Below are 13,598 nucleotides of genomic sequence, written 5' to 3'. Positions count from 1 at the left end.
CTTTACAGCTAAGTGAAATGCCTCTCCTTTCCCTTACAATAGCAAAACTGGCACACAGACACGCACCATACACAAAACTTTTTATCATTGTGTGCAATGTACTGAGGAACAAAACCAATGCCATGCATAAAAGTCTGCCTCCACCATTCCAATTAAGTCAATCTGTTACCTGTATAATAGACTAGTTCATCCCAGCCAGGTTTATGCCATGCGGCGTTCCTTATATCTTCTCTGGTTTGAAGATCTTTGTAAGCTAGTGAGGGAAAACAACAAGCACAAAGCTTGTAAGTAACTCTTTTTCCTTCTACACATAAATAGCCTCCTTAAAAGCATTGTAATACATAATTGGGAGAGAGCAAACACTGGGAAGGAAAAAAAGTCAGAAGTTCTTCTCCATAAAAAGGAAAAGCTCCAAACCCAATGCAAAAGGAAGGAACTGGGAAAGAGAGAAAAACATACTTTGCAGATGCTACACTATGTAAGTACCGCATGGTTGGAGCATTTTGGGCGGTGGTGGGCAAAGAGCCATCAAACAGTGCTCTGTGAAGCATTCATCTCTGACCATGAGTATTTCTGCAAACACTGGCAAAAACTACTAAGAGTTACAACACCAATAAACTAATGCACCTACTGATTATAGGTTTTTAAGTGTGACAACGGATATGAATAGCAGCATGAGGAAGCCTAAACATGGTGGCAGTGGGTGAATTAGAAACAGGTAAGACAGATAATGCTACAGAATATAGTCCTATATAGGGGGCGTCAGATTCTTAGTGCTGGAACCTAATATTCTGAGTTCTTGAGATCTGAAGATAATAAAGTATGTTTTCCCTATATAAATATTGGACAATGAGCTCCTTCAAGTTGAAAATATCCTAATGTGTGGAAAGTAGCTGCATGTTGGTGGAGCCTAACATGAACAAAAAACCAAAACATCATAATGTACTAATGTCAGTAAATACTTGACTTTCCTCTTGTAAGCGTGGTATGTGTGATACTTGAAACTGAACTGTAAAAAGCTGACTTCAGCATGAATGTGGCCAGAAAAAAGAGATGGCAGGACATAATTTGTCATGCTTATGGTATTGAAAGCAAACAACAAGTAGTCTCTAATAAGAAAGGGCCGTGAGAAACTATTGATGGAAACAACATAAGACAAGAAATGCTCACTTTTGTTTGCTTCAATTTGGAAAATAAAGTTGCCTGCACAAAAATAAAGAAAACCAACATTGTTGATATCAAAAAACACTGAAGACATTTATTTCTTTGCCTTTTGTAAGAACCTTGTTTCCCGGGCAAAGCCAACAGTCTGTTAGGGGTTGACTCAGTGAGAAAAAAGCAGGGAATGCAAACAAATTTACCCCAAAGGTGATGAACCATATACAGCTGCCCAATCTGTGAGAAAAATCCTCCAACTGCTTCATTATTATCCTGCCGAAAACGAATTGCACGAGCCCTACAAAAGATCATAGCAACTCTTAAAAACAGCAGATTTCTGGGTAGGAAATAGGTGATGATTGATAGGAAAGCAGAGAGTTTAAAAGAAGCATGAATGTTAAACAGCACTCGCAGTACACTTCAGCAATTAAAAATGTGAAAAAACCCACAACACATTGATTTGTTATTTGTTATTGCACTGAGCAATATACCTATACATCTTGTTAGAATGGGTTAATTGGAGGCCTACTGTTTCATTAGACTGTGTGTTAATAATTTGTTTCTTCAACATTAGAGCCAGTATAATGATAATTGTTGGAACAGAACAACATAAAGTGGCAGAATGTTTTTACAGCAGGTTCTTCCAAAACTAAATCCTTGAGTTTCAGTCATGCCGTCCTTACCACATTCATTTACCACAGATTTCATGGTAGTGGAATGCAGTGTTTTTATTCACATGCACCTTTGTTACGCAGCTGTACTGTGCAACACTCCATGACTTGTTGTGTAAATATCTCTCTTAACTATAAATCTGTTGTCTCTTCTAAAATAGAACTGCTACCACTGTAGATATGCATATTTTATAAAAATTATAAATCCAATTTACTGGCGAATTACTGTAATTAAATAAATTATATCGATGACAATTACATGTCTAAAAATCCAAGTCCTCACCCTTGTGAAAATAATTAAAAATATTCCAAATGATTTAAGTATCAATCATTAGGACTGCATGGATTTACAAAATGTAAATTGAAAGAAACTTACACTGGTTTTAAACAAGACAAAATCAGAAGCATATACTGAAGAGAAGACCGTCTTAAATGCTTTTTACCTATATATTAAAATACAAATGTGATGCTCAATAGTTTCCAAGAAAAAGTTTGACTTTTAAAGATTAAAAGAGCTAAGATTTAGGCCATTTAAACTAAAAGTCAGTCAGCTTCTAGCAGCGAGGAAGTGGTGAAAGATCAATATAGTCTTAAGGAGTTAACTGTCTCTCTTTAGTGAGCAGTGCTTTCTACTGAAAACAAAGATTACCAAGGTTTCTGCTATATTACATCAAATTTAAAAAGGTTATGGAAAGGAAAGCCAAGTCAGAGAGCACACAGTATTGTCTGCACACAGGATTCCTCTTTCCTTCCTCAAAGGATATATTGAGGGCCAATTATTTTACAAGTTACATAAGAAGAGCAGCAGGCCATTAACTGGGTGACTGAAATGCTTTGGCACCATTCTGTTACTTCCACTTTATAGATTTTTAAACATACATCTCTCAAATAAGAGAACACAAGTGGTAAAGCAACACTTACCAGTAATTTCCCCACTCAATCATTGTTCCAGGCTGCAAAAACAAAACAGACTTTTAAATTGTAGTTGAAAGAAAGTTAAAATATTTGGATGGTTTTCACAATATTTACATATGGAAAACACTATTTATTAACAAAATTATTTCCTTCAAAAGATAAGTATATTATAATAATCTATAATTACTATGTTTATTTACTATAGTACTTCTTAGTAATTTGCCTGAAGTTTATCTCAGATCAAAACACAAAGTATTCAGCCCTTCACAGGAGATATTCAGTATCTTGTTGGAGCCTGCCTTCATATTTCAACCCCACACTTTGAGAGCATCAACAACTCTGCCATCAACTTTGATAAGAACCAGATTTTTAAGATGAGGTCTGTTTTCCATCTACATTGTATGAACACGTTTTGAATATTTTACAACAGTATATTGCCTATAATATAAAAATAAAAATTGAAACTTACTCTAAGTTGATAGGACCTTAGTTCATAAATGTTGGGCCCCTCCCTGGGAACAGGTTCATTCCAGAAACTGAACTCCAACAATAATTGGTTCTTCCGAGAGAGAAGCATGTTACCTCTTTCTTTGCGAAACTCTGTGAATTCCTTAAAAATAACATGATCATTGTCAAACTTTATATTATGTATCAACAACAAACAACACCATACCATACAGTGGTTGAGATTTTTTCAGTGCTATCTTGGGGCTTTGGATATCCAAATCCTTTAAATTTTAGAGACATCTAGATTCCCCTAGCATCTTTGAAAATTGCAACTGGTATGCTTACACAGCACCTGAGAATCTCCAAGTATTTCATAAAATATTCATATATCAAAACCTCAGCCCTTTTGAATGTGAGAATAAACTCTTTTCCAAACAGGCCAACTGTCTAAGGTTGTACAGCAAGTGATGAGATACAGAAGTAAAAACAGGTGTACAAATGTGCAGTTTTTTGCTCTGACTATTCTATGTTCTCTTCTAAGTAAATCAGCTATTTTTAACAAAAGCTTCAAAAAATCCCTGCATTTTACCTTATTCTGCCGGAGCTTACTCATGACCTCATTGAGAGCTGGATAGCCTCCCTCATACCTCCAGAGATGAACTAAAACAGAAAAAGGAAGCTTCTTCAGAAATGTTGCACACTAGTGCTAAAACTTACGGAATATCATAGTATAAAAGGCTCTTCATACTACAGAATCATACAAAAATAGAAGTCTGGTAACGGGTTCAAAAATGAATTTTCATTAAAGAAAGAACTTCACCTTTGTACATTTTAAGAATAATGGAATCATTTGCTTTTTGAAAAGGTTCTCTCAGAAAATTTTGCAATCTATTCTAACAGGAAGATTTCTGAAAGGAACTTTTGTTGCCATGCCAGCAAGATGTGATGACTTTACATGACTGTACTTGAAACTGAGATTCAATTTAAGAGGGTGACTTAATTCCAAAGATGTGTTTTATACCAATTTCACATAAGAGCAACAGACTGGTAGAATTTTTAGTTCAGTAAATTACTCAAGCAAAAAGAGCATAACATAATTTCTGTGAGACATGAAAAATGATGCAAATGTTATGTTTTAGGTAAACTTTAAATTAAAAAAAGCAAACCAGAAGATATCTAAGCATGTTAGAATTGTTATATTTGCTGGGATTTTCCCATCAAACAATTTCAAAATAGGTATCTACTTTTGATAGGCTTTTCAAAGCATTCTCTATAACAAGATTTATTTACAAGCACTTAATATAGCAAGGCAACAATATTTCATCTTCAAATCTCCTTCTTTCCTTTCCTTGAAGACTCACAAAAGCTATTTCTTCTCATATAAAGAAGCTAATGCTGTCTTGCGCCTTTTCCAGGAGAGCAAACTGGAGACTAATGCAAGGCACTTCATTATCAGAGCAGATTCATCCACTGTGCCTGCTGCTGCTGCTCTCTAATCCCCAGGACAAATTTGATATATCCAGCTACTATTAACCCAGCCTGGGCACAAGTACTGAACAAGTCAAAACCCCTTAATCTGCATTATTACACTGCTAGAACAGCTGCTATAACACTTTCAAGGCAGGCTTTCGATGCGATTACAGATACAGTCTGTGTTAATACATTACGAAAACAATGAACGAGGCTTGGCTAAGATATTTCCATTTCAATTGCCTTCATTCCCCAATTTCCCTTCAACTTTTAAGAACTGTTTCTCGGACAATGTTCTGTTTCTCTACTGTTATTTCCTCACATTTGTTCAGTGTCAATATTGCAACATACTATGAATGCAGTAGAAATTAATGCGTAATATGTAAATTCTTCAATAGTGAAGCAACAAGCTTGATATTAGCAAAGCTCTAACAATAGAGCTTCTTCTGCAGAACAAATATCAGCACTTCACTCAACATTTGTGGCTTCCCTATCCTACAATTTCCCACAGCCTTGCAATTTTTTCAGGTTTTCTATCTACACTAGACACTTTGTAGTTACCTCTGTAGCAGCTTTTCAATAATTTCTAGTTCAATACATTTTCACTGTAGGTGATTAGACAGTATTCTTATATGAACATGAACAGAAATACTTTACTTTCCACCAGTAAAGGCTTTAATTATTTCAAGGTTAGAGTGCAATTACTTTTTCAGATGGTGTGAATGATTTGCATTTCATTATCATAGAGCAATTACAGCATGAAAGTCTGAGTAAAGTTTTTATACTGGCCAATACGAGTTAAACTTTGTAAGCCTTTGCCTTTGGCCTAAATATTCAGGAACACAATCTGCGCCTGTAAAATATTATAGGAACAAATTTTACACGGGTTTCCAAAAACTGTTAGTCTGTCACAAGGAAGACATGAAAGTGTATTAACAATAGGACAAATTTTAGGAATTAATGCTTTGCTGTCAAACTCAACAAGACAAAAAGCAAACACTGTAAATGTTAAAAGACTACCGGTAACTGATGCACACACATCCTCACTGTATACATTACTAAAGGTTGCTATCAACAGAGATGATTTAAAGAGAAGAAACCTGCCAAGCACACGTTTCACTTGTACGGTTTTACATTCTGTTGTACTTCTATCTCCTACCAGCCTGATCTTGCTCTCCGTACCACGTGTTCCAAGTCCCCACCAGTGCACATGGGTAGTGTTTTTCTTCATGAATCTTTGGCAGCACCTCTTGACTTGAAAACAAGGAATACAGACACTATGTTGCATTTCCTTCAGGGAGGCTACAGTTGATATGTATAACAAATCACCACAGGTTCATCATTATGGTATGAAAATTCGCAAGTTCCACTTTCAGAAGAGAAAGCTGAAATACACAAATCTGCTATACAAGGGAAAAGATAGCTATAACACTATGGAAAATTAATGTAAGTGTGACCATTTCTTAGACTGTATGACAAATACACAGCATGGCACAATTCTTTTGATGCAATAAATTATGTGATGTCACCTAAAAGGTATCTGATACATAAGAAAAATAAATATCGGGATGTCTCACTTAGAGGAAGTGCAACCTACCTACACTTGCTTTAGGAAAACGTTTTCTATATCAAGAGAGGTAAAATACACAAAAGTAGGAAAGGACAGTCTTTTGCTCCAGTTCCAATGCTATTAATTCTGTTGTGCCAAATGAATAAAAACAAGTATTTTGATGGACATGAATATGATCAAATGATGACTGTACTTTGTAGTATGCAGCCTTGCTGCTTTTTACCATTTCAGAAAGCAGACCTAGCTTGAAGCAGCTCATCCATTAGAGTACAGTGAAACTGCCCTAAAAATACCTCCAACACAAATTTCTGTACGACTATTTCTAATATTTCTAGTATTTTTTCAAACTTTAAAGGTGACCTACATTAACATTAGGAAATTAAGGTTTACCAGTTGCTGACTTGGTTAAGATAGCTTTCACTGCACTGTACTTTGATGAATAAGTCTGCTCCTCTGGTTGGGCTTTGCCTTTTAATATTTTTCCCTCGATTATTACTACTCTTAATCATTTTGACTCATAGGCAAACAGTCTTCGCATCATATCAAATAATAGGAAGTAGTCTGGTCTTGTGCTTGGGAGCCAGAAGATATGAATTTTCCTCTTGGTTCTGTCACTGACTTTCTAGACGACCTTGAGCAAATCTCATTACCAATTTGTACCTCAATATTTCTCGCTATGCAGTGGAAATAATATGATAGAATGACTCTCCAAGGATGTTTTCAGTCATCATGAGTTTGTTTTTGCAAAGCATAATGAGATCCTAGAAAAGCAGCCTTAACAGTAATGCTAAATTATTACAACAATAATCCTAAAATATAATTTGCTGTAAATTATAAAAAAAACACAAACAGAATACCTGATCATTCACAGACAGGGACACCACTGATCTGCCTTTTAAAAATAACTGGTTCCTAATTCTTCAGAAGGGGTCCTTAACTCCATTGATTCATGAATTACTTTCATAATAGTCTTTGTTACATTATTTCTTTATTAATACATGACAGCCAATTCTTATCCTGCTTTCATGTAAAATAAGGAGTTTACCTCCTCATGTTTAATTTAGGGAGAGGAATGAGGGAAGTTTAGAGATGCTTCAGTCTTTTTATTACTCCATTCTTAAGTTTTCTACTTCCCTGGAATACTTTGGTTTGGAAAGTATACATGAAATCCCACATATTTCATCTGACTGCTGTCAGCAGTCTTTCTCTGTTATTGTCTTTTTCCTTAAAAATAAGAGCCTCTGCTCTCACTCAGCATTTCAGTAGCTCACAAGATACTGCTGAAAAGTCCTTCCCTAATTTGGGTAATTAGACATGTTCATACTAAGCCTTTAAACAGAAAGCCAATTGAAAACTAATTGCACTTCTCTGTGTATGTATTTTTTTTAAACAGGAAAGTTAAAAATAACTTGGATCTGAAAATAATTCTAGTGAATTTTCTAAATTTGTATAGTAAGGAACATAGCTTTTGGTTATCCATCCCCATTTCAAAGTTGAGCATATGAAGGAGAAGAGATGTTAGATAACCTGCTCATGGCTGTACAATGAACTAATAACAGAATTGAGAAATTAGGAGGTGTGAACTTCTTTCCCACCCTCCAGCCCAGATGGTGTTCTAGTCAATACACCACACTTCAAAAATTGGTTGCAGTAGGATATCATTATGCTAAGAATGTTTAACTGACAACATGATCACTGTCAGTGAGACAGTGCTGTTTTGAAACACGTGAGGCTCATTACACTTCCAAAATTAACCATTCAGTTCTTTAAAAAGGCAGTTGTTTGGCTCTAAAGGAGTGATTACATAGCTAAATCAGGATTAATATTTCAGTAATCTGGTCTTTAAATTAGTAAATTTAAAATAAAAACACTTAAAAAACCTGTAACTTTTTTGGAAATCCCATATAACACCGCTCCCTCTGGAGGGTATCACCCCAGTGCGAAGATCCTATCCAATGATTTGCATACCTCTTTAAGGGTAGATCTCAGTAACATAACTTTGTAGAAAGAAGACCTGGGTGAGCTGAGTAAAAGTCAAATCCAGGGTTGTTAAAATCTCTTCCAAATTCTACTTTCATTTAATACTGGCATATAGTTTTACTTACGAATGACTTATCCCTTTCCCTCCTGTATGCAGACAATAACACCCGTTCCCCCAAACAAATCCCTACATGTCAGTTGGAGTGGGACATACTAGCACGCCAGCATCTGCTCACGTGGAGCAGCAACTGATAGACAACTAAGGCATGGGAGAAAGGTGTTCCAGCAAACTCCACCTACGTGTTCACAAAAAGCAGCACCTCAAGTTGCAGCTTAGGAAAATGGCACTTCCAAGAGGGAAGACAAAGGGTGAACTGAATAAAATATCTTTGCCACCTCTCTCCAAGAATAAAACTATTGACCATTGTAGCCTGTAAGTAAAGGCAGAATTTTTCCACCTCCCCTCTGAACAATTATGGTATCTGTCAATTTTTGGAACAGCTTGTGATCAAATCAACATGTCCAAAATGTGAAAACGAAACATACGCACTTACCAAAGCTTGTTGTAGGCATCTAGACATTCTGGTTTCACATTGTGAACTGAAACAACAACATTAGATGAGAAATGCAATAACAGGATAAAGAAATGAAAATGTTAAATATAAAAAGATCACTCACTCTGTAGTTTATACAGACTGCTGGTCTCCCTTTTGGCTAGAAGGTTGGAGTGAGCATCTTTCCTTGGATCAACTTTGCGAACAAATAGCGATTTTAACCAACTGTCTTCACGAGGTCTGCTAGCTGATGATACCAGCCCCCTACACATTAACAAGTACATTATACTGTCACTGAGTGTGTCTTGAAAAATGCCCACAATGCAGGAAAGATGGGCAAGATCAAGTTTAATACAAACAGAGTCATAACATACAGTTACATACAAGGCTGCTGCTAAATCTTTCCACTGATCCACTTGCTAGCAAGGTAAAGGCAGTTCTTTCCCCACTGAGATCCACCCTTTAGAAACCTTTTTACGTGAGACAGAGCTGTAAAGTTAACCATACACTATCCACTTTTATTCTTTGTAAGCATGGCAGGGAATGAATGGATGGCTGCTTTTTGCTGCCTATTTTTTTTCTTTTTAATCAAGTGTTTTTGCTCAAGGAGGCTGGATCTGTCTTGATCTATACAGCCAAGAGTGAAAAAGAGCAAAAAGACAGTAAGCATAAAGAAAGGTTTGTACAGTGTAAATAGGAAAGCACCATATGTTTCTGTGTTTACTTAAATACAATTCTGGAAAGGAAAAGTTAAATAAGGCATCTTTCAAGAGAAAAAATATAACCAAAGACTAATTTGGGAAAAATTACGAGTGGCAGGAAACAAACAGCCTGCAAATATTTTAAATCCAAATTGTGGCAATTGTACTGTGTAGGGATACAGATCCACTTTCTTTGTGCAATATTCAGTTTCCCCTACTTTGAAACAGGATTTCACTTAATTTTTTTTACCTAGTCTTTATGCAGTTTCTGCAAGTACACTTTCAAAGTAATCCCACTTCCCTCTAAACCACAGAGTACCCAAAACATTACAATTGATAACTGTGGTCTCTAACTGTGTTAAGAGGAATTAGTCTTCCTTTTTTCAATTGGCAGAAATCCCCTCAATTACCAGAAGTTGTTCAGACCGAAAAGAAAGCTAGTATATTAAATTGATTCTCTATAATGCTTGACAGGGGACCCCAAATGCAAATGTTCTTTCTCTTTCCTCATAAAAAACATTTCCTTCTATTTGCCTCTTTTTTGGTATAGGGATTCTGCTGAACCTCTGAAATTCTAAAAATATGGCATCAGAGCTGGAGGTTTAAACCTATTCCTGCCTCAGAAGTTAACTCTTCACCCTTAATTTCAGCCTATGGGAGCCAGAAGATAGGTATCAATCTCCAGCTACAAAGCTGTCCTTCAGATTATCAAAAGTTTGAGATAATCATTCAAAGGAAAAAAAAAGAGAAAAAAATCTCAGCTTCCTTTGGGAAAAATACCTTTATGAACATGCCTGTCTACACTATACAAAAATAGTTCACATCAACTGTGTGTTTTAACAGTCAATCTTTTAGTCCCAATGTCTGGAAATAATATAATGAACTGGTTTACATTGAGGAAGCAGGATGGAGGAAAGAAAAGATACTTGATAGCAAAGAAATGAAAAGAACCAAAAAAAACCAAACACAGCTGAGATGACCTTCAAGGTTAAGAAATAATTGGTAAATATCTTATTGGTCTATATTGAAAATGAAATTTTCTTTGACCCCAGCCAAACCTACAGACATGTTACTATGCTGAAAGCTAAGTAGTCTTTCCTGAAAACAAGCAGTTATAAGGGTATTCTGTGATGAGGCTAGTGCCAGAATGGAGGGTATGCAGTCGCTTGGAGTAGACGCATCTCTGATCCGAAGTGGGGGAAGGAGACAGGCCAGGTGACTGCAGAGTTGCCACAACTGCATCAGACGTCACCGGAACACATGCTGCCCCAGCTGATGCCAAGTTGGGAAGAGGGTAAAGCTCACCTAATAAATTATGCACAATAAAGAATGGTAACAGCTGAAGTTTTTTAAAACAGAGATTCAGCATGCCCACTCTGAGGTGCTAGGGCCTTATTTTTAATCACTATATCCTTTGAGAAGTCCTACACTAATGCTAAATCCACTTTTTTCAACTGCCAGTTGTAAGCATCATGCACAAATTTGCGCACCTTTATGCAAACACAACAGCACATTCCATCATCCAGAGGACTTACTTGCAGACAAGATATTGGATCCAAACTACGTGAATGTTGCTAATGTAAATACAAATATATGCACAGAATGAATGTAGACACACTATATGGAATTAACATCACACTTCACAATTTTTTTATTTTCTGGGAACAATACTTATTAGAAGAGAGTTTTCACAGAATCTTCTAAGACACTGCTTGACTTCGCTAGGAGGTTCTTACCCTACAAATGTTTAACTATGGGCTTAGCTTTTATTATGTACACGAGCCTTTTCAGAATCAGGTCCTGTAGCTGCACCTGATACAATGGTTGAAATGGCATGTTTGTGAGGATGGTGCAGAGAAAAAGCAAATGATTGGGTGAAGTAAGTCCATATTTCAAAAAAGCTATTGTCAGCTCCTCTGTGTTATTTCAAAATGTAGAGGAAAAAGTCAATATTTAATTACTAGAAAAAACAATGTAAAGTTAGAAGCATTTTAAATAGTTGTTCCCTAATTACGTTCCAGTGACATTTTCAGCTATCGAAAGATGAATATCATGAGTTTGAAAACCTAAGTTTACCCTTTTCTGCTTTTAATTCCTGTAGACTATTGACAGACTGATCCATTTCTCATAAGTTTCACCCCCAGAACCTAGCACAAAGCTACAAAGATTGGGTTGCAAATACAAAATGGGAACACTGAACAGTTTGCTTATGTTAGACTAAAAATGCTGGTGAAAACATTTCTATCCCACTTAACTTCTGCTTTAGCACAAAATATAAATTGGGTGGAGAGGGAGGTATCAGGTCAAATATTTAGATTTTGTAGTAACCCATGTCTGCCTGGAAGAGAAAGAAAAAGAACTCGTCTATAAATTGACAGTTTTTGATTCGTGGTCTAAACAAATGTCAAAGCTTATTTCAAAGAAAAATACCCCCACACATAAAATCCCATAACATATTCTCTTTATAACTCCTTCCCTTCCCACTCCAAACAGCTGCTTGCTGAGCTCATCCCTTTAGTCTTACACAGGGGCTGCTGCCCATTCTGAGGCTTGAGACAGCACCTTCCCCTGTTTTAAAAGGAGGAGGAAAAATGGGTGTAGCTCCATCCCAGCTTGGGCACTCCTGTGCTTCCAGCACCCAAGGAACATAACATGTGTCTGCTTCCCCTATACCCAAGGGCATCCGTATATATCCATGCCCAGACACTTGGGAGTTGTGGATGCGTGTGTCTACGCCCTTGCCACCCAAGAGGTGTGCATGTGTCTGACTTCACACACGTGTGGCTGTGTGTGCCCTGACACCTGGGGGGTGCATGCATGTGCACACACACACCGACACCTGAAGGAAGTGTGTATATATAGATGTGCAGCCTGACATGCAGAGGCTGCAGGCGAGCGCCTGTACCCCAACACCAGGGATGCATATGTGGGTGTGCACAACGTGCAGGACTGCACCCCAACACCCAAGAAACACACACGCCACACCTTTACACACAAGCGTAAGGGTGCTGTGACTTGACAAATGGTGTATGTGCAACTGTGCACCCTGAAACCAGAGGGGTGTTGGTGTGTGCGGCCATACGCCTAGCCCTGAGGGATACACAAGTGAGGAATGGCTGTGCCTCTCGTCGCTCCATGGGGCAGGGGTGCAGGGCGGCCAAGCAACCTGATGCTGTGGGTGCACACCGTGACACCAGGGGGTGTTGGTGTGTGTGTGTGGCCATGCACCCCGACACCAGGGGATACGCGGTGCAGGGTAGGGATGCAGAACAGCTGCACACCCTGACAGCAGGGGGATATGTGGGTGCAGGATGGCCGCACACCCCAACAGCAGGGAATGTGTGGGGTGGCTGTGCATCCTGAAACCAGAGTGCTTGTGTCTGTGCGTGCCCGTGCACCGTGACACCAGGGGATATGTGCCTGGGGGTGGCTGTGCACCATGACACCAGGGGATATGTGCCTGGGGGTGGCTGTGCACCCCGACACCAAAGTGTGTGCGTCTGTGCGTGCCCGTGCACCGTGACACCAAGGGACCCACGGGCGGGGGTGCCCGTGCACCCTGTCACCTGGCGGCGTGGGGGTGCAGGATGGCTGCGCGCCCCGACAGCAGGGGATGTGGAGGGGGTGGCCTGCACCCTGACAACGTGGGATACGTGTGTGTGGGGGGGGGCGGCCTGCGCCCCGACACGGCGGATTGGGGAGGGGGGGGGTACGGCCTGCGCCCCGTCGCGGTGGCGCAGCGGTGGCGCGGCCTTGCCGAGGGGCCGGCGGCGCGGTGCGGCTGCCCGCGGGGGCGGACTGGCGGAGGGGAGGGCAGGGGGCCGGCCTGGCGGCCCGTGACCTTGAGGGACGGGCGGCGCGGGCAGCGCTGCCCCCGCCGCCGCCGCCGGGCCCAGCGCTGCCCGCCCGCGGGGAGCGGGGCGCCATTTCCAGTCAGGAACGGGGCGGGGGGGCGCCGCGCGGCGGGCCGAGGGGACACGCGGGCGGCTGCGGCTGCCGCCTCCCGCCGCACCCCCGCCCCGGGGCTCACCTGAGGGCCAGGCCGCCGCCGGGCGGGAGGCGCGGCCCGGCGCTGGCTCCCGCCAGGCTCCGCCGCAGCAGCACTCGCGCCGCCATCTTGCTCCGCCGCCTG

At 39.8% G+C, this 13,598-nt stretch overlaps 1 protein-coding gene across 1 annotated transcript in view; it reads right to left on the bottom strand.

The window, feature by feature from the left end:
- Positions 1–13,598, bottom strand: part of NIPSNAP2 (nipsnap homolog 2) — a 15,486-nt gene extending 1,888 nt beyond the window's left edge. The window contains exons 1-9 of the mRNA XM_067309625.1: positions 13,497–13,598; positions 8,890–9,029; positions 8,766–8,811; positions 5,821–5,915; positions 3,781–3,851; positions 3,214–3,354; positions 2,751–2,782; positions 1,362–1,456; positions 170–253 (exon numbers count right to left, since the gene is read on the bottom strand). Of these exons, the coding sequence (XP_067165726.1) occupies positions 170–253; positions 1,362–1,456; positions 2,751–2,782; positions 3,214–3,354; positions 3,781–3,851; positions 5,821–5,915; positions 8,766–8,811; positions 8,890–9,029; positions 13,497–13,582 (790 nt within the window). The 5' untranslated portion in view covers positions 13,583–13,598. The remainder of the gene's footprint in view (positions 1–169; positions 254–1,361; positions 1,457–2,750; positions 2,783–3,213; positions 3,355–3,780; positions 3,852–5,820; positions 5,916–8,765; positions 8,812–8,889; positions 9,030–13,496) is intronic.

Source organism: Apteryx mantelli, chromosome 22 (assembly GCF_036417845.1).
Source record: "Apteryx mantelli isolate bAptMan1 chromosome 22, bAptMan1.hap1, whole genome shotgun sequence".
NCBI lineage: Eukaryota > Metazoa > Chordata > Aves > Apterygiformes > Apterygidae > Apteryx > Apteryx mantelli.
The sequence above is the reverse complement of the archived record's forward strand: the minus strand, read 5'-3'. Positions and strand labels throughout refer to the sequence as shown.